Raw genomic sequence first — 26,525 nt, 5'->3', positions numbered from 1 at the left:
TTATTTGGCATATAGTACATGCTCAATAAAAGGCACTCGTCTTAAATATTTCATGAATAAGATTTTAATTCAGTAGTTTATAAATGATTTTAATATTCCTTTCAGAGTCTCCATTACACACAAAAAGAATTTTTACTTAATATAAAATTATAGTCTAAAGTTTTGAACTAAGTATTTCTTTGTCTTATTTGAAATCTACACTTAATTACTTTTTAGTAAATTTGTTTTTACATTGTCATTTTACTCTTATCCAAATAACAGACCTATAGTTTTCCTATAAAATGTTGGCTATCAGTCCAAAATTTTTAACGGTTTACATTTTAAAAATAATAAAGGGAATTAATTGTAAAAAACCTACCTCCTAACTCCATATTAAATTATTTGCAATAGCTAAACTCATCAAAAAAAGGATCTGTGTATTTGATACATAAACAAGCATCCAGATCTCACATATTTGTCAGTCTTTCAGTAATGAAGCTGGAGAAAATAAATTCACAGATACTCCTGTGAATTGGCAACTTATGTAAGTGACAGAAGCCCTTCTAAATCCTCTGTTTACACTGGGGATTAGTGGAGTAGATTTTGAGTTGCTCACTGAACAGTCTATGGTCAAGGGAACCTGCTCCCTGTCAGCCCGTAGGGCATAAGGACAAAGCATGGTCCTGGTAGGAAGTGACCCATAAACATATTCCTACCCAGGATTTATACAAAGCCAGTCTGCCTCACAGAAACTCCATATGACCATTAACTGGCCTGCAAGGCCTGCCAGGAGGCCTAATTACAGGTCTACAGAGCCCAATAACAAAAGCTGAAGGGCTTTAGCCTAGGGATGATCTGCTTTATACTGACTTGAGAGAGTCCATATAGAGGACCCAAAAGAAAGAGGTTTAGCTTTAAAATTCTCCCCAGAGATCCAGCATTGTACTCAAGTCTAGGAAGCCCACATGCAACATACTTCAGCTGAGCTTAAACATACCACCCTCTCCAAATTAACATTCAACTACTGTCTGCTTAACATCTGCTCAAACATGGCTAGTTGCTGTGATATTGTTAGACTCCAACTGATAGCTTTCTTCTTACTAAATATTATTAGTGGTAAATAATAGGCATTTGAATATAAATGTGTAACTCATGCTAAAAAAAGTTACACTTTTTAAAGCAAGTTAATGATTCTCATTAAAAAGCACAGATTTTAGACTTTCTGATTAACACAAAGCCAAAACTCATATCCACTGTTGAGAACTAGAAGTTAAATTAATATTATCAATTTGAGTCTGCATTAAAGCTACTCAATTTTGTGTAGAATTTATAAAATTTATAAAAAGCCACTCTGGTGATGCCATGAAAACTGACTCCTACTAGCTTACATTTATATAATGCTGTTATGTGCTAGATGCTATTCAAAGACTTTATTATATTATTTAGTTCTCATAAAAACTCTGTAAGTATGCCTTATTATTTTAAAATGAACAACTGAAGTTCAGTAGACTTTTACAACTCTGCTATGGTTTTATTAGTAACAGTGGACTTAGGAATGGCACCTAGGACATCTGTCTTGAGAAAAACTATCTTACAGTTGTATCTTTCAGGGTTAGGGATGTAGCTAAGTGGTACAGTGCTTGTCTGGCATGTGTGAGGCCTGGATGCCTTTCACACTAATTGCTAACATTTACTTACTACCTAGCTTGTACCATGTACTGTTTAACTGCATAACTGTTTAACTGCATAACAACAATCCATTACAATCTCCATTTTGCAGATGAAGAAAGTAAAGGATAGTAAAGGTAAAGTGATTTGCCCAAATCCACAAAATTAATTAGTACAGCCAGATATAAACTCAGACTACCAACACATAAGGAAAAGCCTACATGGGAAAAATGTAAAAACTATCCATTTATATGAAATAGAAATTAATTTTTCAATCACTTGTTCCAGTTGTTGTGGGGGACTGCCCTAAGACGAAAGTCTTTCTCACAATAAATCAGCCTATTTTTCAGAGTCACAGATCAGTAGTTTGAAAAAGTACTTAGCAAAACCACTGTCAGCTGTAAATCAGAGTAAAGCAGAGGAGCTTTCTATGGCCTGGGTAACAGTATATTAACAAAGTAATCTCATTTGTAATTCTTGAAATCATAAAGACTTAATGCTAGAATGGACTTTAGGTAAGAATTGGGACCTCTAAGATTATATGTCTATGAAGAAAAAGGATTAGGCCTTGGCTTCAAGGTACTTAATGGGTAACTAAGAGAATAAAATCTCAATTTAACATGCTGCGAAAGAACTGGGATAGAATGAAACATTCATAGCATATTCCCTCATGTAGCATGCATATGCTTATAATTAATCAGCTTTTACAATTCTTAACTAGCTTCTAAGAAAGAGTAATGAAATGCACGTCCATAGTTACATTTAAGACAAAAACATAAGTGATCATAAAACATTATCCTAGATTTTCAAAGGTATAAAGTTAGCTATTACATAACTTTCACTCTATGTACACTTTACATAGTTAAGGAAAAAACATCTTTCCAGAATGAAATTTTAATCCTTTTACATTATCAATTTTAAAAAGCTTACTTTAGAATCACAGACTTACGTGAAGATAGACATTATTGTATTGTGAGGTAAGTGCAGAACTAAACTTAACAATCTAAAGTATGTGTTTCATAATATTTTTCATATTGTACTTCTTTCTGTCCAACATAACTAAAAAAGATTTAAACAATGAACAGAAACAACTTGAGTCAGAAATCAGTGAATTTGTATCCTGGTTCTGCCACTGATTAGCTGTGTAATCTTTTACAAGTCATTTACATTTTCAGGATATTTGTAAAGTGGAGTTAATTAGTTCTCTGTGCAGTGCTATGAATCATAGTATAAAAGATTTTTGAAAGTGCTTTGAAAACTTTTAGATGTAATACAAAAGACTGTAGATATTATTCAGAAAATGAAATAATAGTACCCAAAGATTTTAAGATAAGCTGTTTTATAGTACATGAACAAAAAGAAATTTCAATTTTTCTTATATTAGAAATATAAATTTAAAGGTTACATGTATCAATTCTAGTAAAAGTAAAATTTTAAGGAGACTCTGAAGAAAATTTTGTATTACAATTATATACGAAGTATTTTCTTCTAATGCTTATTAAAAGTATTTGTCTTTTGGGAAAAAGTCTCTTCTCCAAATTTTTCTTCAGACCTATGAATATCCTTGGCATAAAATGATAGCACATTTTTTGCAGAAATCCCAGATAATATTTGGATTGGTACTATCCAGTCATTACCAATGAAAGCAAAAGTGATGGAGACATGTCCTTACCTGAACCTATTATCTTCCTTCTTCCTCCTTTATAATAATCTCTTTACATTAGCTTTCTTGTCATCATTAAAGTTAAAGTGTAAAGTCAGCTCACCCAACCATTTTCCATAGTAACTGAACCATTTTAGGAACAAAATAGTTCCCTATTGTCTCAGCTATATCATGTCACACATTTAAATTACCTGTTTTTAGTATTTATGGTTTGGTGATTTTGTAAAAAAAAATTAAATATAAAATTATCAAATGATTTCACAATTATTCCCCTAAATATGCACCTAACAGAGCCTGCAAACAGGTATTCAAACAAATAGATGGATATGTATATCCACAGTAACACTATTCACAATACCCAAAAGGTGGAAAGAGCCCAAATTTCCATTAATGAATAAGAGGATAATCAAACTACATATGACATATAATATTATTTATTCAGCCATAAAAAGGAACAAACAACTGACACACTATAATCTGGATGTATTCCAAAAAGACTAAATGAAAGGGACCCAAGAGAAAGAGGGAAAGAGTAGGAAGAAGAGAGGAAGGGATGACAATTGGAAAGACAAGAAAAAGATATATGAAAATGACTTCAAAATTGGAAATAATTAAGTATGGGTGAATTACTGGCTACAAAGGAATTAAAGATTGAAATTTCAAAGTTTTGAAAGTATAACTATGTGATAATTTTGTGCTTATGAAATATGATCATAACATACACAAAAATTCAGACTTCAAATTCAGTTTTGATTACATATATATGACACAATGCAGGTGCATTTTATTTAATGTTACTTTGCTCACACATATATCTTTCAAAAATTAGATCTCTAATAATCATGACTAAATGTTCTAAATATAGTTTAATTCCAAATTGATGGTATTATTGATGTTTACCAATATAATCATGACAATGCAGTATGTCTTCTGGAACTCATTCTAGGGTAAAAGACTAAGTCTAATCAGTAGAATTTCTAAATATGAACACTATCTCCTAAGTTTTGGCAACTATAAGGCTAAAAATAAACATGGCCTAAAGAATATAGATTAGGCTACCTTGTATTCATTTTTCAAGTCCAAAAGTTCTAGGTATATGCCCTGGAAATTTAAGTGAACTCAAATGTGACAAAAGATGCTGCCAGATCTTATTATCCCCTTATTTCAGTTTTAGAATGAGGCTAGACTAACTGCAAGTCTTACCAGGATGAACTCATATTGTTCTTATCTTCTCTCCCCTTTATTTTATTTATATGTTTAGTTTTAATAATGCAATGAACACCTTGAATTTAGAGAAAACAGAAAAATCGAACCTAGAAACTTGAGTTCTATATTTGAGCTCTATCTCTATATTCCCACTATGTCCATCCATTTGCTTCCTCTTTCCAAAACAGTTAAGTTCTCATAAAAAAACATACTGGAGGTTTTTCAAAGGGGTATAATATATTATATCATAATATAAAACAATATATTTATGGAAATAGTATCTAAAAGCAAAGTCTGGTAAAAACAATTACTCAACTAGTGGAAATGAAAAGTAGCACAATGTTTTCATAAAACAATTTAGTACAAATGCATAAAAGGGATTCTAAATATTAATGCTCTCTAACCTCATAAACTCATTTCTATAGTAATCAATGTCAAGAAAATAATCTAAAATATGGAAAGCACAGTGTATAAGATGTTCATTATATTGATACCGGTAAGAAAAAAATGCTGGAGGTGAATGTTTAAATAACAAGTAGATGACTAAACAATGCTACTTATTTAACTAAGGCTTATCCCTTGCTTATCAAGGCCAAAATAAGTTTTTAATTTGAAAACTGTCATTAAGTTTGAATGTCAAATTATAGAACCTACTCTTTACCCTTTCTATAATTTAGAATTTTAAATTTAAAAAAAAAAGATGACAACTAGAAGAGATATAAGAAAGCTATATATTCTGAGGACTACTAGACTTATTTTATAATTTGCTTCAAAGTCATATTAAAAGAATGAAAACTATAAAACTGAAATCAAATTATTTAAATTGTATTCATTGAAACATCTCCTTGGCTAGGCAGCATAAATGTTTTCCTTTAAAGAGTTAGTTTGTTAACATTCAAATTATGAACTGGAAATATTTTTTCAATGCAAAATGCTATTGAAGAGTGAATGCAAATTATGTAAATGAGAAACATATAACTTTATAGCAAATTCATTTGAGTTAAAATATGAAAAACGCAATGGTTATGAAAATTAATAAATCATGTTTTCTATGCAATTAAAGATGAAATGAACAAGCAACACACTTAAAATATAAGTAGTATTTAAAGCTATATTGAAGATTTACAAAAATTCAAAGTCATAATTGAAATACATATTACTTTTTACAACTACATGATAAGTTACTTATATTAGTGATTCAGGAAAGTAGTATATCATTCATACTGGTGCTCCCAATCTTTAGATTATGAATACTTTGGGGATATAAAGAACTAATGCAAGAAATGCTTGAGTCAACAGGCACACATGTATTTCTCAATAGACACTCAGAACTGAGTGCTGATGGTCTGAAATTAGCTTTGAGGTTAAAACAAAATCCTCATTTTTTTCCAGCTGAAAATTATCCCTTTGTAAATCTTCAAAAGCACATAATTTTAAGAAATATGTCCTACTCCTGACAACTTATTATTTGAATAAGGTACACACACACACACATACACACACACATACATACATATATATATATATATATTTGTTGTTGTTGTTGTTGTTGTTGTTGTTGTTTGGTACTGGGGATCGAACTCAGGCTTGCGAGGCAGATGGTGGAACCACTGAGCTAAATCCCCAGCCCTGAGTTACACATATTTTTAAAAGCACATTAGAAAAAAAAAAGCACATTAAAATTCAAAGTAAAATATCAGTATCTAAAAAATAAAATTTGGAAGTAGGAGGGGTAGGGGAAAGGAAAGAAGGGAAAGGAAAAATTATGGGAAATGGAAAAAAAGGAAACCAAGTCTTTATAAATAGGGAAGGGTGGAGAGGGTAAAGGGAGGGCAGGAAAGGGGGAAAAAATAAGAACCAAGATACATCATGTAAAGGTACAAGTTCCCAATGATAAATGTAAATGTATTGTATACCTAAAATGTACCAATAAAAGAATTTAAGGAAAAAAATTAAAAAATTAAATAAAATAAAATTTGGATCTTAGACATTTTTAACAGGTAAATTAATGCCTACATGAAGCTGAACATATCTAAAATCAAGGACATACCATTACTGTACCTCTGTGAAATAAAAGCTGTAGCATTTTAAGATTAGGTGGTATGAGGCCCGAGGATTTAGCTCAGCGGCGCTGTGCCTGCCCCACAAACACAAGGTCCTGAGTTCAATTCCCCAATACCAAAAAAAAAAAAAGATTAGGTGGTATGTAGAACATACAGCCCAAAGAGTTAGTCCAAAGTAACTAAAGGAATTATTATTGACACTGAATTCACTTCCCCTAAAACAAGGAAAACCTTAACCTCATTATTATACCTTCTACAAAAGATAACCATGGATCACAGTCTTAAATACAAAATGTAAAACTATAAAGAAGAAAACATAGAAGAAAATCATGTAGGTTGAGTCAAAAAATACATGCCACCAAAAGCACAGCCCATAAAAGATAAAATCATTAAATTTGACTTCATCAAAACAAAAACTTAAAATAAATTTATCAATAAAAAGATAAAGAATGAAAAAACATAAAGAATGATCATTTAGCATTATACCACAATAATACATATTTCAGGTAATATATGATATCATCCATATTTTACAAATTTTTGAGGATTAATAAAAATAGGAATTTTTTCTTTGACTCACCTGTGTGTACAAGCCTAGGATTCACTTTTTCATTTAATAAAAGCATATCAACACTTACCAGCAGCTTCAAGAACTAATTGTAGTCTGGCTTTGGCCTGTTCAGCTGGTGGCTAAAAATCAATCATAAAACATTTATAGGTCAGTTCTAATAAGTGGAACTTTAAATAAGTATATGTGCTGCCGAAGCAAGCACTGGAGCTTTAAATTAATGCATTGTTATGCATGAAAAATTTAGAGAACTTTATCACAATCAATATTAATAATTTAACCTTAAAATTCCATACAGCAGTACTAACAATCTACTGTTAACCACTGTCAAATCATATTTTTCACCAAATATGATTAAATAATGAAGTTCTTTTCTTTAATGGAAGAGTTTATTTTCTATACAACATTATTCCGATCAGTAATAACATTAAGTAACTGCTGATTTAACAATAGAGGTAACAATACACTAACACATTCTGAAGTAATTATTTTTATTTGTATGTGGAAAAATGTGAGTGATCTATTAGAATTTAAATACAGTAGCAACTTGAAGTCTCTTACCTCAGGTAAGTCAAACCTAACACCAAATAGTTTCTGCTTTTCTAACTGAATTTAAAAGAAGCAATGGTGAGGAAGATAGAATACAACGTAACTTACACGTTTTAGTTTCCACTAACTGTCCTAAAACTCTCTTAGTGAACCTTGATTTAATGTGGTCGAAAAGGTTGAAACTAAACTATTTCCTACCAGAAACCTCATTCTGAGATTTTTCAGATGATGTATTATTAATGGTATCCAAACTATAACATTGTATCAAGGTTATCACTTTTCTGAAAGGTCTGTCAAAAACAGATCTTTTTAAGTCTCAGAAGCTAAGACTATTTACTATATATTTATAAAGATGTCAGCAAGAAACTAGATAAATAACCTAAATAAACTAAACAACATAAAGATAATAATTTCAGAATTAACATGCAATATATTTGACTATTTTGCTATTGTGAAATGTCTGATTTAAATAACTGAATATAGAAAGAATATGCTGTATTTACAAGAAATTTAAGAATTTGAATGGTGCTTCCAAGAAAACTGTAAGAAACAAGATGAGAGTGGCAGATGTGACAAGTGAGAAGACAATGAGAGCTTTTTATCACAGAACAGAGGTTAACAAACTATAGCCCTGGCCCAGCAGGCTGGTTTTGTAATTTATTGAAACTTATCCTTGATCTTTGTTTACATATTGTCTATAGGAGCTTTTGCACTCAACTCAATAATAGAGTATTTGTAGCACGAACCTTACAATCAACAAAGACTAAAATAACCACTATGTGAGTCTTTAAGAAAAAGTTCGTCAATCTCTGACACAGAAGATGAAGAATTTATAGAGAGAGATGATTTGATCTGCACTTTTGATATATCATTCTAGCAATATGTCTGAGGATGAATCAAAAGGAATGTGACTACAGGCAAAGAGATCAGGTAGATGGCAATTAAACAGGTCCAAATGAGATGATGGGGGCCTAAGCTATAGTAGTAGCAGAAAGGGTTGACAGGAGGAATCACATTTCAAAAATATTTCATTGATTAAATAAAAAGTCTGGATATGAGAGGAGGAAATGACAAAGAGTACTTTACACTGTGTTTTGACAGGGAGAATGTATGTAAGCATGCTTTGTAAAGTATTGAAAATACATGAAAACAAATTAAAATATCACAGCCAAGTACCAAGAGAAGACTGTAACATCCACTGGATACAATCTAACCATCATAAATTAAAATGCTTATAGGTGACAAGTAGTTAACACAGTTATGATGATAAATAGTAAATGATTTAACATCAGTATTAGGGAACACAAAGAGTATGGAAAACTGGGACCACTTAGCTCCAAGTGATTGTTGTCATGCAATCTTACAAAATTTGTTAATTTTTACAAAAATGCAAGTCATGATGAAGACAAATACTGTGCAGATCAAAGTACTTCTCAGGGCCAGGTTCAACCCTGAGCCAGACAGCTTGTGACATCTGCTATCCACCTACCACACATACTACAAACCTGAAACTTTGTGCCATATTACATGACTACAATGGCAAAAAAGAAATGATATTCTGACTAGCAGCTCCTAAGCAAGCTAAGAATTAGAACGTAATTAGAACGTAGAGTGTCCTTAGAAGAGTAAGTGTCCTTTGAAATAAAAATCTGAGATACTTTATATGTTAAGCTAATTCATGGGAAGGTTTTTTTTTGTATTTCACAGAGAGATTTTTGATAATTAAAAATAATCAAAACATGAAAAAGTATACAAATTAATTGGATAGTCAATACCATATAAAATATTAACAATATTGGTAAAGTCTTCCACCTCATGAAATACCATTTCATAATAGCTCTATCCCTCCTCTTATTTATAACCACTATTTTAAAAATATAGTGACTTCTTAAGGAAAGATTCTTGATGCAGCTAGGCATGGTGGTGCACACCCGTAATCTCAGCAGTTAGATATGGGAATTTATTTTTTTCCCTTTTGCTTCCTGTTTGTTTGAGACAAGGCTTTGCTTTGTAGTGCAGGCTGACCTTGAAGTCACTATGTATCCCAGGTTTGCCTTGAACTCAGAGATTCTCCTGCCTCAGGCTCTCCAGTGCTGGGATTACAGGTGTGTGTGCCACCACACCTGGCTAGATATGGGAATCTAGAGAAGGCAATCTGACTTCATTTGCTGCCAACATTCTGATTACTGTCTATAGTTACTTGTAAAGAAAAGATTGAGGAGAAATAAATGATATAAAGTTTTAAAACATTTTACACTAATGCATTTTTAGTTAAGTCTCATCACACTATCAGCCTTAGAATGAAAATACCTTTGGGGCTTGACTCCCAAAACATCTACACTTTTAACACGTATAAAACTGTAGGATGAATATGAATTCCATCAAAACTTGGTAAATGGTATTAATGTTACTCAGAACCAGAAAATATACCTTATTTAATAAATAAGAAAATAATCAAATAGAATTGCACAGAAAGCAGTTTCTCAAAAAATTTCTAAACAGATTTAAGACCACAATGTCACAATTGTGCTGTTTGAAGGAAATCTATGCAGAAAAATCTATATTCATTAAGAAACAATATTTCTTAAATAAAAATTAGTAACTCCCTAACTGACAAACACTTGAGTTGTGAACTTTCACGGATATGAATGGACCTCGCATTAGGAACATTCATTGATACGGACAAATTGCAGAAGTAGCTCACTTGTCTGCTGGACGCTGTCACAGTTGTGCTGCTCTGTGCGTACTGTACAGTGTGAAAGTGCAATGATATACCTTAATTGTTGTATGCATTAACCTGTCGACATTCTAATTATTCTAATTATTTCCAGGTTTTTTTCCTTCACTATTATTTTTAAATGTTGTAAATAGTTAAAAATCTTTATATAAATATGTGCTTTCATATCTCAGGTAAATATCTAGGAAAAGAACAGCTGGATCATATGATAAATGTTTTAACTTTTAAAGAAATTATCAAACTGCTTCCAAAGTGGTTTTATTTTCCCACTAGTAGTGGATAACAGTATCAACTAACAGTACCATCTATAACCTACTTAATATTTCGCAGTCTTTTAAATTACAAAATTCTAATAGGTGTGTCGTGGTACCCTAAGGTGGCTTTAATCTATACTTCTCTAATGACTAATGGTGTTGAGCATCTTTTCATGTGTTTATTAATTATTCACATATCTTCCTTAACATAATGGTATTCCAATTTTTTACCAAGTTTTTATTGGTCTGTTTTCTTCAGTTCCCAGAACTTTGTATTAAAGCAAAATTAATTTTCCCATATAGGATGTGCAAATTTTATATGCAAAATCCAACCAAAGTTGTGATGAAGTGCAATCCATCAATTTCTTCTTTTGTGAATCTTTAGTGTTGTACCTAAGAAATCTTTGTCCAGTCCCAATTCACAAAGATTTGTTCTATATTTGCACACAGAAGTTTTATAGTTCAATAGTTAACATTTAATTCTATGAAATGCTTTTAGTTAATTTTTGCATATGTGTAAGACATGCATTGAAAATCTTTTATTTTGGTATATGACATTTCAATTGATCTACCACCATTTATGGAAAAGGCTACCATTACTTAATCTGTATCTATCCAGACAGGCATACAGACAGACAAACTCTCTGGCTGACATCTATATGTCAATCTCAATGCCAATACCACACTGTCTTTATTACTATATTGAAATCGGGTAGAGTAACTTCTCTTCCTGCTTTTTCTAAGATATTTTGGCTCTTTTAGCTCACTGGCATTCCCAGTTCTTACAAGCTTGTAAATCTCTTAAAACAAAATTCCTCACAAGCCACAGTAGGATCATGCATGGAATTGTGCTCAATCTGTGCATTAATTTGAGAGGGACGGACATCCTAACAACAGTGAGTTTTAGACCCGTATTTCTTTTTTCATCATTTTTACCTGTTGTTGTCTTTATATTTGAACATTTTAAAAATAGCTCACAGTTGAATCCTGCTTTTTTATGCAATCATGATGACCGAGATACATATCAGCACTTATCATATTTCTAGCTACATTTCATTTTAACAGTTACTATAATTCTGTCTTTTAGGATCAAGGTCTAAGCTAGAAATATTACAAATATCTCAAAAGTAGATTTATCTTGTCTCTAGATCTTGGCACTAAGTCGGTTTAAATAAAGACTAAGAAAAGAAAAGAAAAAAAACAACGTATTCCATTCTCAATAGCATATTTATCTTAGAGTTTTATCAAATATTTTCATTAAACAGTTTAAGGGGTTAGCAAAAGCTATTTACCAGCTATTTTCTTAATTAAAAACCAGAGAAAAATGTCATTTTATAAACATATTTCATTGATGAGGTCTAAAGAGGTGAAACTAAACCCAAGGACACAGCATACTTGAGGGCCTATTCGATAGCCCATATTAATTACTCAATTCTGTTATCTACTAAATAGTTCTGCTTATATACTACACAAATACATAGCAATGCTTATTATTTACAAATTACTTCTGGTTCCAAGAGGCAGAGTTGAGAGCTGTGGTAGAGACTGTGTAGTTCATAAATTCTATAATATTTATTTGGCCCTTTATCAAAAAAAGGGTAGATTCCCTGATCTAGACTATTATTGACTCCAGATCTAAACTGCAGCTTCACTGTTTCCACTTATCCTTTCAATTCTATATGTAGTTGCTAAAGTTATCACAAAGCAAGGTTTCAGGTAAATCTATCGCTAAAAAATATTTCATTGATTCTCCATTGCTTCCAGAGTTAAGTATGAACTCATCACTTTAATTTTCAAAGCTATTGATAATATTCCCAGCTTATTGTGTTATTATTTTTCATCATTTTCAGGCTCATGGCCAACATTTCAGCAATATTTGGCATCTCACTATTTCTCAACAATGTCATACATTTTCTTCTCTCTGCTTTCACTCTTGTATAATCCTCTGCTTGGGACTTCTCCTCAGTATTCTTAGTTGTAGAAATGCTGAAATCCCACCATTCTTCTCTATCCTCACCTGATTGTCTGGTTACAGTAGTGATTGTTCTTACAACTCATGAGTATTCAAATCTCTATTAAAATGCTATAGACCACTTCTATTCTTTCAAAATAAGTACCCTCCTTCCTCCTCGGTTTCTTTTATTTTCAGTCCCAACTTTGAAGCACCAATACTCAAACCATTTTTAACAGAAGTTAAGAAAGGAAATTTGGGAAGGAAGCGGCTTTGTATAAAAGCTTCTGGAAAGCCAATGTAGAAAGGAGATGGAGGAAGAAGTGTAGCTATTTTAATGCAAGTTTAGAAGTAGAAAGCAAACAGAAAAGGGAAAAAACAATAAATTATAAATAGAAGCGTTTACTTACAGGCCCCCATTAGGGGTCTTTATATATGCATCAATTATTTGTATATTAGACCTCTTGGAAACTCTAAAATTGTTCTAGGTAAGACAAGTTTATTTTACTAATCTTTCTAGACATGGCATTTACATTAAAGTACAATTGGACAACAGTATGTGGCTACGTAGAAGGATAAAGTGCATTTGGTTCTAAAAATCTGCTTTAGAATCTTTACTTTGCTACCACAATTTTAGATACCAGTACATATTTTAGTCCATAAATATTAACTTTTCAGGATAGTCTATGACCCATATTATTTTATTTATTTATTTATTTATTTTGGTACCAGGGATCGAACTCTGGTCCTTGCGCTTGCAAGGCAGGCAGTGGAACCACTGAGCTAAATCCCTGGCTGAGCCATATTGTTTTAAACAAATTATATATGTCCCTTTTGTGATCCTTTTAAAAATCAGAATGAAATACTTGCTGTTTTTAAGTCCTTTGAAACATTTAAGAGTTATTTACAAGAAATCCATTCTCTATTACTATTTTCTTAAACTTCTTTGAATCTCCCTTTGTATCATCTCATGACTGCTGGGAAGCAAGTGGTATTTTCTATGGTAATAAATTGCCTGGAATAGTCTATTTCTCTTTGCTTTACGGACTTCATATAAGTTTTTAATTTTCTTGATAAAATCTGTTCCAAGTTATAATTTCTATCTCTTAACACAGTTACTTCACTTTGCCTCTAATAAGTCTTTCAAATTTACTTTCTGGAAGCTTCTTCCCTGCTCAGCAACAAGAGTGATCAGTATTAGAAAGCGTCTTACAGCATATTTGCTCCTGAAAAACAGAAGCATCCACCTGTCTGAACCACTGCATTCAGTGTATAATCATACAGATTAACAAAAGGTCACAAAATATTTATTTATATTGTATTATAAGTAATTGCAGAAAATAATTGATTTGATTCTAATGATAGGCTGTGAAATTTTCTAGATGGGATATTTGCATAGAGAGCACATTTTTTTATGTGTCCAACAGTTTAATGTGGGAGGAAAAAGACAATAGGTAAATCACGATTGGGTATTAAAAGAACTGCATTTTAGTCTTGACTGTATAATCTGAGAGCTTTCATTTCCTTATCTATGCAAGTATGCTTATCATTATGTTTTTCAAAGCAGAAAAGCATTCCCAAAAGGAGAATAATTAAGTAAGTTATGGTTCAGCCTCATCATAGAAGTAGCACAGGAATCAATTTTTAAAATCTTATAAACACATTAAATAACATAGATAAATGCCATTACATTTATAGAAGACTACAAAACTATGTATATATGTATATAAAATGATTCAGATTTGTAAGAACAAAGCAAAAATCCATAATTAAAAATTTATAATGAATAAATATACTAGCTTTTGACTTGGGACTCAAACAACTGGCTTCAATATCAAGTGAAAATGATACTGATCAAACTCTGGTGTTTTAATTGATATTAGTATAATAAAAAAAATCACTCCATAATACCATATCATAATGATTTCTGCTTAAAGAAAGCCCAAAACTATGGGTTTCCTTAGAAAAATTCAAAAGCATTGGCAGAAACTTATTTCTCAATGTAAGCTGCTACATTTCATTTAGAATTCTCACCCAAAGTAATATATATATATATATATATATATATATATAATGTATATGTGTTCATATGAAATGAATACCTTATATGTACATATGAAATGAATACATTACTTAAGTTTTCATTCTTTTTTTTCTTTGTACCTGTGTGGAATTCTCCTTGCAGAAACTAAAAAATGAGGCAAATTAAGCCCTACTTTCATTCATGAAAATTGTCACACTAATAAAATCATACAATCAAAACTGCTGCTTTAAACACCTTCAAAAATACCCATTATAAAAGGGCAACTAAATAATATATATCATAGTGACTTGGAGATGATAATCTGAAATTCTTTAACATGTAACTCCCACTTTACTTTTTTTAAAAAAATTGACCACTGTATCAAAATGACAGCTAATTTTTCACAAGTAATTTTATTCAAGATTTTTTTTTTCATTCATTTTGTTCTTTCTGTGTTAGGCCATGAAGAATAAAATATTCCAACAAGTAAATGACCACCCCCCCAAAAAAAACTAATGTCTGACCAAATGAAATACTGATATTTAATTTTTTAACTATAAAAGTGGCAATTTCATTTGATTCAAGCCTACAGAATAAGAGCTCATCTAGGGCTGTAGATTTAGCTCAGTGGTGTCATGCCTGCCTTGCAAGTGCAAGGCTCTGAGTTTGATCCCCGGTGGGAAGGGGATCTCACTAGGGGAAGGGCTTACTTTTGGGGGCTTAAAAGCAACAGAAGAAATCATAAAGGAAAAAATCTCACAGATTTGATGGCACAAAATATTCAATTTTAAGGTTGCAGATACAGCTCAGTGCTTGCCTATGTGTAAGACCATGGGTTTGATCTCACTATGCCTATTACTCTTGATTGTGAACTTGACTGGATTAAGAAACTCCTGGAGAGGTGATTGAACTGTGAAAGCACTAACCTCATCAATGAACACACTGATGAGCTCACAGCTGAACATGTTATTATGAGATGGTGCCAAGTTGGAAGAAGTAGGTCATGAAGAGATGATTATGGAGACTATATCTGGTCCCTGATACCTGTGTCTCTGGGTTCGTTCCCAACTCTCTGATTTCCATATGCTTTGAATTGAACTCCTTTCCTTCACCATATCCTTCAGCCATAATGGTTTTCCTTGGAGTCAGATGATGATTTTCAGAAACCATAAGCCAAAATAAATGTCTCCTCTTTTAGGTTGCGGGTGTTGTGTATTTTGTCCCAGCAATGAAAAAGCCAATCAATACAACCTCCAAATATATATAAATAAACAAAATTTACATTAAAAATATTCAGCAACACAGAACTAAAATAGAATGGCAACACAGTGATAAACTTATTAGCAATAAATTTAACCCAAACTTGATAGCTTCATTCCAAAAGGTCCCTGTAAGTTGGTAGGTAACAAAGTCACTAATTCTTAAAGGAAAAATGCATGCAACTTTTCACACTGAAAAAAGACAATTAGTCAAGCTCTCTCAGATTTCTCTAGCAGTAATCTCTATCACTAATATCAAATATATAAATGAGAGCAATGTAAATGACAGGTAATGCTAGCCAATGAAGTAAAACTCTTATATTTTACTAATGGTATCATAAAACTTATACAATGTGTGAAAGGAGTACTAAAAGTACTCCTTGAGAAAAATATTTCCAATTTTGGCATCTAGAAAAAATGTTTAAAACATGAAAAAGCTATGATCATTTAAATATTTCAAAAAAATTCTTTAGAAAAGTGAAGACCAGGAAGTAACCTACATCTGTATCAGTAAAAAACTAGATAACTCTCCTAAACAAGATATAGTAATATCTATTCAACACAATGACAATGTTAAAATTTTTAAAGCATCCCAAATTGCCTACCATCCAGAAAGACACAAAGCACTATATATTAAGAACATTACAATGTTCATACCTTTTAATAGAGGATTTTCATTTGAGGGATCTAGCCTAAAGCAATTATTTAAGATACAAAGATCTATAAGCAGTTCAGATATCTAGAAAAGCTACTGATTGAAAGTAAAAACTAGTAAATTTCTAACAATGGAGAAATAATTGATTTTATTTCATTATATTGATATACTAAAGTATAATATTCCTATATTAAAATCTTTTACAATTTGTACAATATTTAAATAAAAAATTTTTTGCCAAAAAGTTTTTTCTTTTTTTGAGACAGTCTCTCCATGTAGTTCAGGCTAGCCTTGAACTCATTATGTAGCCTGGGCTGGCCTTGAATTCCCAGTGATCCTCCTGCCTCAGCCTCCTGAGTGCTGAGATTACTGGCCTGGGCCACCACACCTGATTTCAAAGAACTGTTCTTAAAAACATTTACAGAAAAACATCAGTGACATAGAAAATTAGTTCGACCATACTACTAACTGAAAATATAGGATACAAACTTGATCATATTTTTTATTTAACTTATGTGAAATATGTACTAAAATACAGATACACAGAACAAAGTTTTGAAGAAACTATCCTCAAATGTTAACAATAGCATATTCTCATTTCTGGTGATGGTAGCCAGAAGATATCAGAAGACCAACTCTCCAGAGAAAACATAAATCTGGATAAAATGACATTAAAACAACCATTTCCAAGGCTCAGAAATAACCAAATGTATACAATAACTCAAGAAATGGTTATTTCATCAAGTAAGAATGGGAAGTTTTGATATTAATCCTTGAGGATACTTCACTCACAGAGTGAGCAACAAAAATTCTACAGATTTACCACCAGAGGTCTTGAATCAAAGGCAGTGGCAGAACAAGTAAACACTTAATAGGAATAGAGAGCCAGAGAAGACTGAGATTATAAGCTTTCCAAATACTCTTGTGTATTAAATTACATGTACGTAATAGATTCAAAGAGAGCCATGTGAAAATTGAAAGCCCAGAGACTTGTATATTTGCCCCAAATCTGAATGTGTTCCTCATCCACATACATCCTAGCCTCAGTGTAAAGTCTTACTTCCCTAAGGCATTTGGCCATGGCCATTGACCACATCATTTACTGACCACTAAAGTGTACAGTCACAGAGCAGACCCCTAACAAACCATGGTTTTAAAAAACACAGAAGAAAAATCAAGAAAAACAAGAACTAAGCTGAGACTTCACCAGTTAACACTGAAGAAACAAGAAAATTCCACAGTTTCAGTATATAAAAGGCAACTAACTGCCCTCTTTAAAAAAAAAAAAAAAACACCTTGAAAATCATAGAAGAGGCAACAAATTCCACAGTTTTAGTCTGGAAAAGATAACTACCCACTAAAACAAAAAACAGTGACTATCTCAAGAGTATAAAACATAATATAGTCATTATAACATATTAATTACAATTTTGAACCCACAGCAGTAGACATTAGTATAAAAGAGAAGAAAAGATGAATTCATACTCAAGAATAAAAAGGAGTTAGACACCATTTCCAAAATTGGTCCAGATATTTGACTTAGCAAAGACTTCAAAGAAACTATTGTAAATATGTTCAAAGAATTAAAGTATGATCAAACTAACCAAACAAATAAGGAATCTCCATAGAGTGCTTTGAAACTATGAAGAACCCAATGAACATTCTACAGTTAACCAATACAATAACTAAAATGAAAGCAAAACAAAACTCACTAGATGAGTTGATTAACAGATCTGAAATGTCAGAATACAAAAAAAGAATCTATGTTGACAAAAACAGATTGATGAAAATTATCCAAGCCAAAACACAAAATGGCAAATACTCGAGAATGAACAGTCTTATCTAGGGGATACTATCAAATATCCTAATAGAGAAAGTGATAAGGAGGGGGCAGAAAACAAACCTGAAGTGATGACCAAAAATATCAAATTTGGTGGAAAATTTTAACTTAGGAATCATAAAGCTCAACGAACTCCAAGAAGTCAAATGCAAAAGGAAAGACACTCATATGGTTGAGTCAAACTCCTTATAGCCAAAAGAAAAAAGAAAAAAGTAGCTAAGGTAAAGTACCATGGCATTTACAAATCATACAAGTATGATTTAATGGTTGGCTTTTCATCAGAAATAATGTAGACCAGAAGACAACAAAAATGGCATAAAGTATTGGGGGGGGAAATATCTGACCAGCAACAATTGTGTATTCAAAAATAAAGGCAAACTAAAAACATTCACAGATAAATAAACCAAAATAATTTATTCTAATGGACCTGCACTAACAAGAAGAAATGAAGTAAGTCCTTTAGGTTAAAAGAAATGATACCAAATGTTAATCTGGAACCATGCGAAGGAATGAAGAGTACTGTGAATAGTAAATAAGCAAGTAAACATAAAGCATTGTATGGGTATATATATTTATTTTCTTCTCCTAAATTCTTTAAAAGTCATATTCACCAAGGGCAAAAATCCTAACACTATATTCTTGTGTTTATAATGTACAAAGATGTAGTATTTATAACAGCAATAGGGAATAGAAGTGAGCTATATATAAAGTCCATATATTTTATTGGAAGTAATTTACAGTATTAACTTGAAGTAGATTGTGATAAAGATGCATACTCTAATTCCAGAGCGATTCCTTAAAAATAAATTTTCTGCAATGACTCTAAAAACTTTAATAGACTATTACTCATACGTAATAGTATTCATACTGTATGTTAAACAAGACTAGAAAGAAGTACACCAAAATGGCAGTAACTCTGAATCAAAATTGTAGCAGTGATTATTTTTCTTTTCTTTGTTTCTAAAGTATATACAAAATGACTGCAATGTTTTAAATGAAATATTCCAATAAAATTAAAACCATACAAATTATACCATAACTATTTAAAAATATATACCAGTACTTCATATCATATTCTAGTTAGCTAAGAAGAGATAAAGGGAGAAAGAGAGATTTGGGCTATAAAAGAAACTAAGAGAGAAGAATAGAGGTATCCATAGAGAAATCAGAGAACATTTAAACACAAAGAAGGAAAGAGAGGCTGAGGATGAGAAAAGAGATAGGAAGAAATGTTACTGATGAAGAGGAAGGCAAGTATAAAGGCTTAGGAAATACTAAAGACACTTAATACACGTCAAACATGTGCATCAGGGAGTTTCCTGAAATAATATGCACTCACATTTTTCTGGATAGAAAATCTACAGCTTTTATCAGATTCTAAAAAGTATCTATGACCAAAAAAATTCAAGACCTAGTGTTGTAAAGTATTAATAAATGTTTTCTTTTCAAATTCATTTCAACTGTGGATTCCAAAGGATCCTTATCTTATTATTTCCTTTTGAAATGATACCTGGCTAACATAAGTTAATGACTCTTTAATTGTCCTTTACTCTTATTTCAGAGGTTTAGATCTGGGTGACAGGAAGTAATAGAGTAAGGAAACTATTTCTGGGAAGCAAAGGCAGAAAATAGTCAGATAACTGTATGGGCTAGACGTGCCCTATGCATGATGCAAAGGACTAAGCTATGCAATTGTTGCTTTACGACCTCTGTTGAGGTTGTTTGTTTCGTTTTTGAAGCATGGTCTTGCTATGTTGCCCAGGCTGGTCTTGCGCTCCTAGCTTCAAAGGATCTTCTTGCAACAGCCTCCAGATATCTGGGCCTATAGGCATGCACCAATGTGGCCAGCATGTGCTTTTAGGATCTGCGGATTTATGATTTTTAGAATATTGATCAGGTGATAATCAGCCAGGTTGGGAATTTCTGCTCTGAATAGGAGTGGAATTCTAAAGCCAAGATAGTTTATAATCTATCTGTACTACCTAATGTCTGGAACACAAAAGAGTCTTGATAATTTATTAAATGAATCTTTTTTAAGGCATGTAGATAAATAATAAAATCAAGTAATGTCAAATCATGTATATTACATATAACAACTGTTCAGATAAGAAAATGCTTACACCCTGTAGGCATTAAGTTACTGGTTATATTAGAAAATTTCTATTTGGATTATTAGTGTTGAAGTATTCAAGCTCTCTATTTCCAATATTTTGTCTGTCCTCACCAGTCATAGTGAAAATAACTTCTCATTCACATTATTTCTTAAGAAAAACAAGACTTAAGCCAGACACGATGTTGCATGCCTATAATTCTAGCACATTGGGAGGCTAAGGCGGGAGGGTCACAAATTCAAGTCCTGCGTGGGCAATTCAGCAAGACCCTTTCATTCACTCATTCATTTCATGAATAAATGAATGAATGAATGAAAGAGTTTGGGGATTATCTCAGTGGTAGAGAACCTCTGGGTTTGATTTCCAGTAACACACACCCATGCAGGGAAAAACATGGAAGTAGAATATATACATATATTTTTTACTATCTTGATTAAAATTATACTGCACTATGAAAAGGAGGGTTTTGGCCACTCCACCTCACATTATGAAGATAGCTTAAATTATGTTAAATTCATATACTTCACAGTATGCCTAGTTAAACTCAGGCCATCAGAAATGTAGTGTTGGTCTGAGAAGTGACCAGGAAAATTTATTCCCCAGGGAAGATCAGGTTAAAACATATAAACTGAACCTCAGATAAGTTGTAGTTGTCAAGTTTACAATTTCCAAGTTCAGACTGCGTATCCATCATTCCAAATTTTTTTGATACCATGTCCCACCCTAGATCCTCCTCCACCTCCAGTTTTTATTTTATGAGTCCCAGGAAAAGAGAGAGGTAGAAATAAAAACTCAATGCTATTTTTAATGTAATATTCTTAAAGTACACTCAGGGATAAGAAATGCTCATATTTAGGTACTTCCTCCTCCACTAACAGAATGTAATGTAGGAGAGAGGGAGGAAAAGAGGGAAGAAGAAAGGGGGAGGGGGCAGGAAAGGGAAGAAAGTGAGAGGGTGGGTCTGCAGGAGGGAGGGAGAGATAGACACACAGGGAGAGGGAGAGGGACAGAGACAGAGACCCTTCGCAAGCTCTTCCCTGTTGGAAGATCAGTCACATATCCTAGGAAATAGGGAAATATAGTATCTAGTATATGTGCAGCACCTAGGATCAGCAGCTGAATGGGGCAAAAGGATATTTTTGAAAGGAGCAGTGAGGACCTTCTTTTTAAACTGTTGATATTTGTATTTGAGAGCACATGAGAGGCAAGAGTCCTCAAAACTATCCGAAAATTTTGGGGCCACTGAGATTAACAATAACTGGAAGGGAAAATGCCAATAAAGCACTTTTTATGATAAAGTTTAGTTTTATTTTAACATGGTCATTTAGAATAGTTCAAACTAAACAGCAGGAAAAAGTTTGGAATGTAGAGATACTATGGTACACCCATAATGCTCAAATGTCACCTATGTCCCTGTGTGTTAACATGAGACTCAAAACGTAATATATCAGTGGATTAATGGCTCCACCACAACCTCTAATATAGAATATTTCTATCTGGAGTCCAGGAAGCTGGAGAGCTCCTGGATATATTCTAGAGGGATTAATATGTTCTGTGAGAAGTTTTAGAGTATTTTTTTGGTAAGAAAAATTCACATATGACTAAAATACAAGAAAATATTTTTAAAACTTGTATCTCTCCCATCCTATATATCCTGAATTATGTCTGTTTTAACTCTAAGGGAAAACATGTCATTTCTGAAACTTTAATGTGGTAACACAGCAAGGCTTACTAATATTTTGGTGGCCTATCCTCATTTCAAATCTTTTTTGTCCATCTACAAAACACTGTACCATCTATATATGATCAAGGAGAGTAGCTCCTAGCCACTTGACACTAGCCAAATCCAGTGTAGTTTTATTTCTGTAGATTAAAATTAACTTATAGTTTCATTTAACATGTAAAAATACTGCTGCAGAATAAACACTATCAGTGAATAAATTTTAAAAATAAATAAAAACTTTTTAAAATAATGGAACCCAAGTTACTTAGAACAAACAACCATCACCTTTCATACTGGATATGAATTTTCATTTAAAAACAATTTTCCATAGTTTAAAGACTTTTTGGTTTGTTTTTCCACTCTCATACTTTTCTAGTTTCATGAAAATTTTAAAAAGTATTTGGAAGTAAAATACTACCTAAATCACAAAGCATCATTTTTTTCTAAAGAAGGATAAGAGCAAATGTTCATTTGTATTTTACCTTAGGTAATTTTTCTATAAATCAATATTGGCTATCATAATTTGTTTAGGAATTATCTGGGATATGAATAAAGAAAGCCAAATACTGAGGGTACACATTTTTTTATTGCTGTGTCAGGACAGCCATTGTAATCATTGCTGGAATATTAAATTACTTTATTTGCATTCATCATTCATGTTGTAGTTTTCTTGTGCAAATTTATGATAAAAAAAATTTTATAGATGTGTCTTTTTATAAACTTTTCAATAATGCTCTATGCTCAATACTGAATACAATAGTCACAATAGTGGATACAATCTGGATAACTGACAATAGATGGCACTGTTCCCACTAGCTAGCAAAGACCTTACAAACATCTCATTACAGGTACAAATTATTGAGATCCAATATCTGCTTAAATCAGTGTATCTAAATTTCTCAAGATGAGGGCATATTAAAATACATTAAATATGAACAAATGCATACATAATAGTTACAGAATATAAAAGACCAAGTTAAGGCAAACCATTTATTTGCCTAAAAACATTTACTGAGTGACTATTATTATTAGACATTTGGAATATAAAAGTGGATATTTCCTGGTCAGTTATAATTACATAATTATGAGAAGGTAAGTAAATTTATTAATGGAGATAGATATGCATACAGTGGTAGAAAGGATGTGATGGATCACTGAAAGACTTTCACAAATGGCATGATGTCTGAGCTAGTCACAAAAGATGGAGGTTTGTGGTACAACTTATTTTGAAGAAAGGGAAAAACAATGGCAAGGGAATGCAAGAAATAGTAAAACAGCATAACAGGATAATGTGAAAAGTATGACAGAACATGGTAAGATATAAACCTGGAAGGACAGGTCTATAGCATTCAGGGGGTCCACTATCTTTAAGAAAGTTATATTTTATCCTTCATATGATGGGTATCCATTAAAGACATGACAAGAAGTGAGTGATCAGATTTCTGTTTTGGGGAGATCATTGCAGGGGATGAACGAGCATGAATCTGAATGGGCTAAGACTGGAAGTTGGAAACCAACACAAAGGCTCTTATGTTAGTCCAGGCAGCACGAAATAAAATTTTAACCAGAACAATGGCAAAAAACAACAGAGAAGAAATAAATAGGCATAGTTTAGAGAAATGTTCAGGGATAAGTATTACCAAGATAAGTTATTTAAATGGATATAGGAAGTGAGGGATATCATGGCTGACAGTCAAGATAATGTTTTTCTCAGGTTCTTTTGACATACCACTAACTTTACTGATTTATCATTCTCTTAATTGTTACTACATAAAGTATAAGCTGCTGTCCTGCTCTTATCCATCCAATATTTGTTTGGTAGTATCCTACACTTTCTCTTCTAAAACTATCATAATTTACAAGAATTACTACAAATAAGCACACGCTTATAATTCTAGCACTTGAGAGGCTGAGGCGGGATTGCTGTGAGTTTGAGGGCAGCATAGACTATATATTGAGTTTGAAGTCAGCCTGAACTATATCGTGATAAACAAACAAGTAAGAAGAATTACCAAAAATATGCTTATTGTGTATTTTTTAAAGTCTCTCTCTTCTATTTATTAGATTATAGTTCATGAAGACAGGGTCATTTCTTAGCACCTAGATTGATACTGTATGTACCTTATATTTAACAAATATCTGTGGAAGAAACATATTTCTGAAGTTCCAAAATCTACTCACACGCTCCTTGGCTGAGTATTTTCCACCACAATCAAACACTACTTTAGGCCCTATCCAGTAATGTCCATATAAGATCATTACTATTCATTTAGCACCTTAGTTTTTTTCCAGTGACAGCTTTTCTCACCAAGGCAGGAGTGAATTCTTTTCACATGTGAAGTTAGAAACTATTTTCTACTGTGTTAGGTGCCCTTTGGTCATGCCAATTTTCTCCATTAGGGACAACTATTAAAGTAATACTCTATAAAAGCAAGAAATTCATTCCTTTACCTTGTGAGTCTTGCCAAAGTTTCTTTGCTACTTTTTTTTTCATGGTTATTAGTTTAACTCTCACAGACAACTTTCCCCTACTCTCACATTTTTTTTCCAAATTTATTGAACTAACAAGATTATGTAGACTTGAGGTGCATTACATAATTATTTGCTATATGAACACTTCTGAAATAATTACTAACATCAAATTAATTAAAATATCTATCACCGTATATATTTATATTTTGTGTGGGTGGGTGACTTGGTAATAAAAACATTTAAGATCTCTCAGTAATTTTCAGGTAGATAGCAGATCATTATTAACTATAGTCATCATGGTATGACTATGCACTAAATATCCAGAATTTGTTCAATCTGTGTAATTGAAACTTTGTAACTTTTCAATATGTATATGGATGGCAGGTGGGAATGCAGAGGGCTATACTTTAGAAAATACACCTAGGCTTTCCAATAATTTCCTTTAAAACAATTTCCTTGGATTTTCAAGGGAAAAAAACTGAATAGAGAACAAAAATATTTATTTTAATAAACCTAAATATAAAAATCAGGATTTATAAATTAGACTATACTTTTTCTTTTTTGAGACAGGTTCTGACTATGTAGTTCAAGCTGACCTTGAACTCACTACGTAACTCACACTGGCCTTGAACTTGCGGCAATACTCCTGCCTCAGCTTCCCAGGGATTACAATGTGTGCCACCACGCTCAGCCCTGGACTGTACTTCTATTCAGAATATTTATTTAAAGAATAAACTATTCTGCAGCTTTAAAATATTCACCTAATAAATTTATTTTAAATTAGTATACAATTTTTACAGAACAGATGCCACATGTTAAGGTACTATACAAAGAATACAAAAATGTACTTAACCTTAAGGAATTTAGAGTTTAATATGAAAATAAAATATGCTTATTATAACAATGATAAAATATTCTAACTAGTAATGCTATTTTTTTATTGCCAACTAGTATGGTAGTACGTTTTGACAGGAGATATAAAGGAGACTTTGTAGGAGTCAGAATCTAAGCTAGTCTGAAAAAAGAAGTTATGTAAAATTTTATTTATAGTTTTCAAGAACAAAAGTATTCCTAAAAAGAGGTTCCAAATAACAAACTCTCAAAATCTGAAGACACGTGCTATTAGGCAGACATGTGAAACTAGTTAATATGAAAACAGCTAATCAAAATGCTACAATGCCATAAATGGAAATACAGTTAAGACATTTTTACTAGGTTACTTACTTTGTAAAACATGCATGTTTGGAAATGGATTAAATCTTAGTATTCAAATAAGTCCAAAACTTTGCTGGTTACTGTCTCTAAATAAAAAACTATCAAATGACTCTGACAAAGGCAAGCACTTGCATTTTAGTAAGTGCCACTTTTGTTACTGTAGAATTTCTTCAACAATATATTTATATAAAAACTGATAAACTAGAGAAGTACACTAGTAAGAATATTTTACAAATCCTAATAAAGGTAGATTGGAGGGAATGAAGGAAGAAAAGAATAAATAATATTGAAATAGCATTAACAGTAGATCTGAAAAGAAAATTCAGAGTAAAGTGTGCCAGACAGGTTGAACAGCATGATCCGGAATAACAACTTATTAGACAACATTTTAGCAATTATTTTTAAGATAATTTTATGAATTTTAACTACATTACTTCAAATACAATGTTTACATAAGAATATTTAAATGGAAACCAGGGGTTCATCAAACAATAAATAATGATTTGTATTAATTTAACAATGCCTTTAAAAGTTACTTCTCTAAATTTATCAAATTCTCAGGATGTATTTCACTTAAATTTAGAATAAA

At 32.0% G+C, this 26,525-nt stretch overlaps 1 protein-coding gene across 11 annotated transcripts in view; it reads right to left on the bottom strand.

Moving 5' to 3' along the window:
* The window catches only part of Rsrc1 (arginine and serine rich coiled-coil 1), a 399,395-nt gene that overhangs the window by 172,873 nt on the left and 199,997 nt on the right, over positions 1 to 26,525 (bottom strand). For all 11 annotated transcript variants that reach the window (XM_087186434.1, XM_087186424.1, XM_087186428.1 and 8 more), the window contains one exon: positions 7,218 to 7,269. In XM_087186434.1, the coding sequence (XP_087042560.1) occupies positions 7,218 to 7,269 (52 nt within the window). The remainder of the gene's footprint in view (positions 1 to 7,217; positions 7,270 to 26,525) is intronic.

This window comes from Heterocephalus glaber, unplaced genomic scaffold (assembly GCF_053883595.1).
Source record: "Heterocephalus glaber isolate CG9 unplaced genomic scaffold, H.glaber_assembly_v1.0 deba00001504, whole genome shotgun sequence".
Classification (NCBI taxonomy): domain Eukaryota; kingdom Metazoa; phylum Chordata; class Mammalia; order Rodentia; family Bathyergidae; genus Heterocephalus; species Heterocephalus glaber.
Note: the sequence above shows the minus strand (reverse complement) of the source record. Positions and strands in the feature narration are given on the sequence as shown.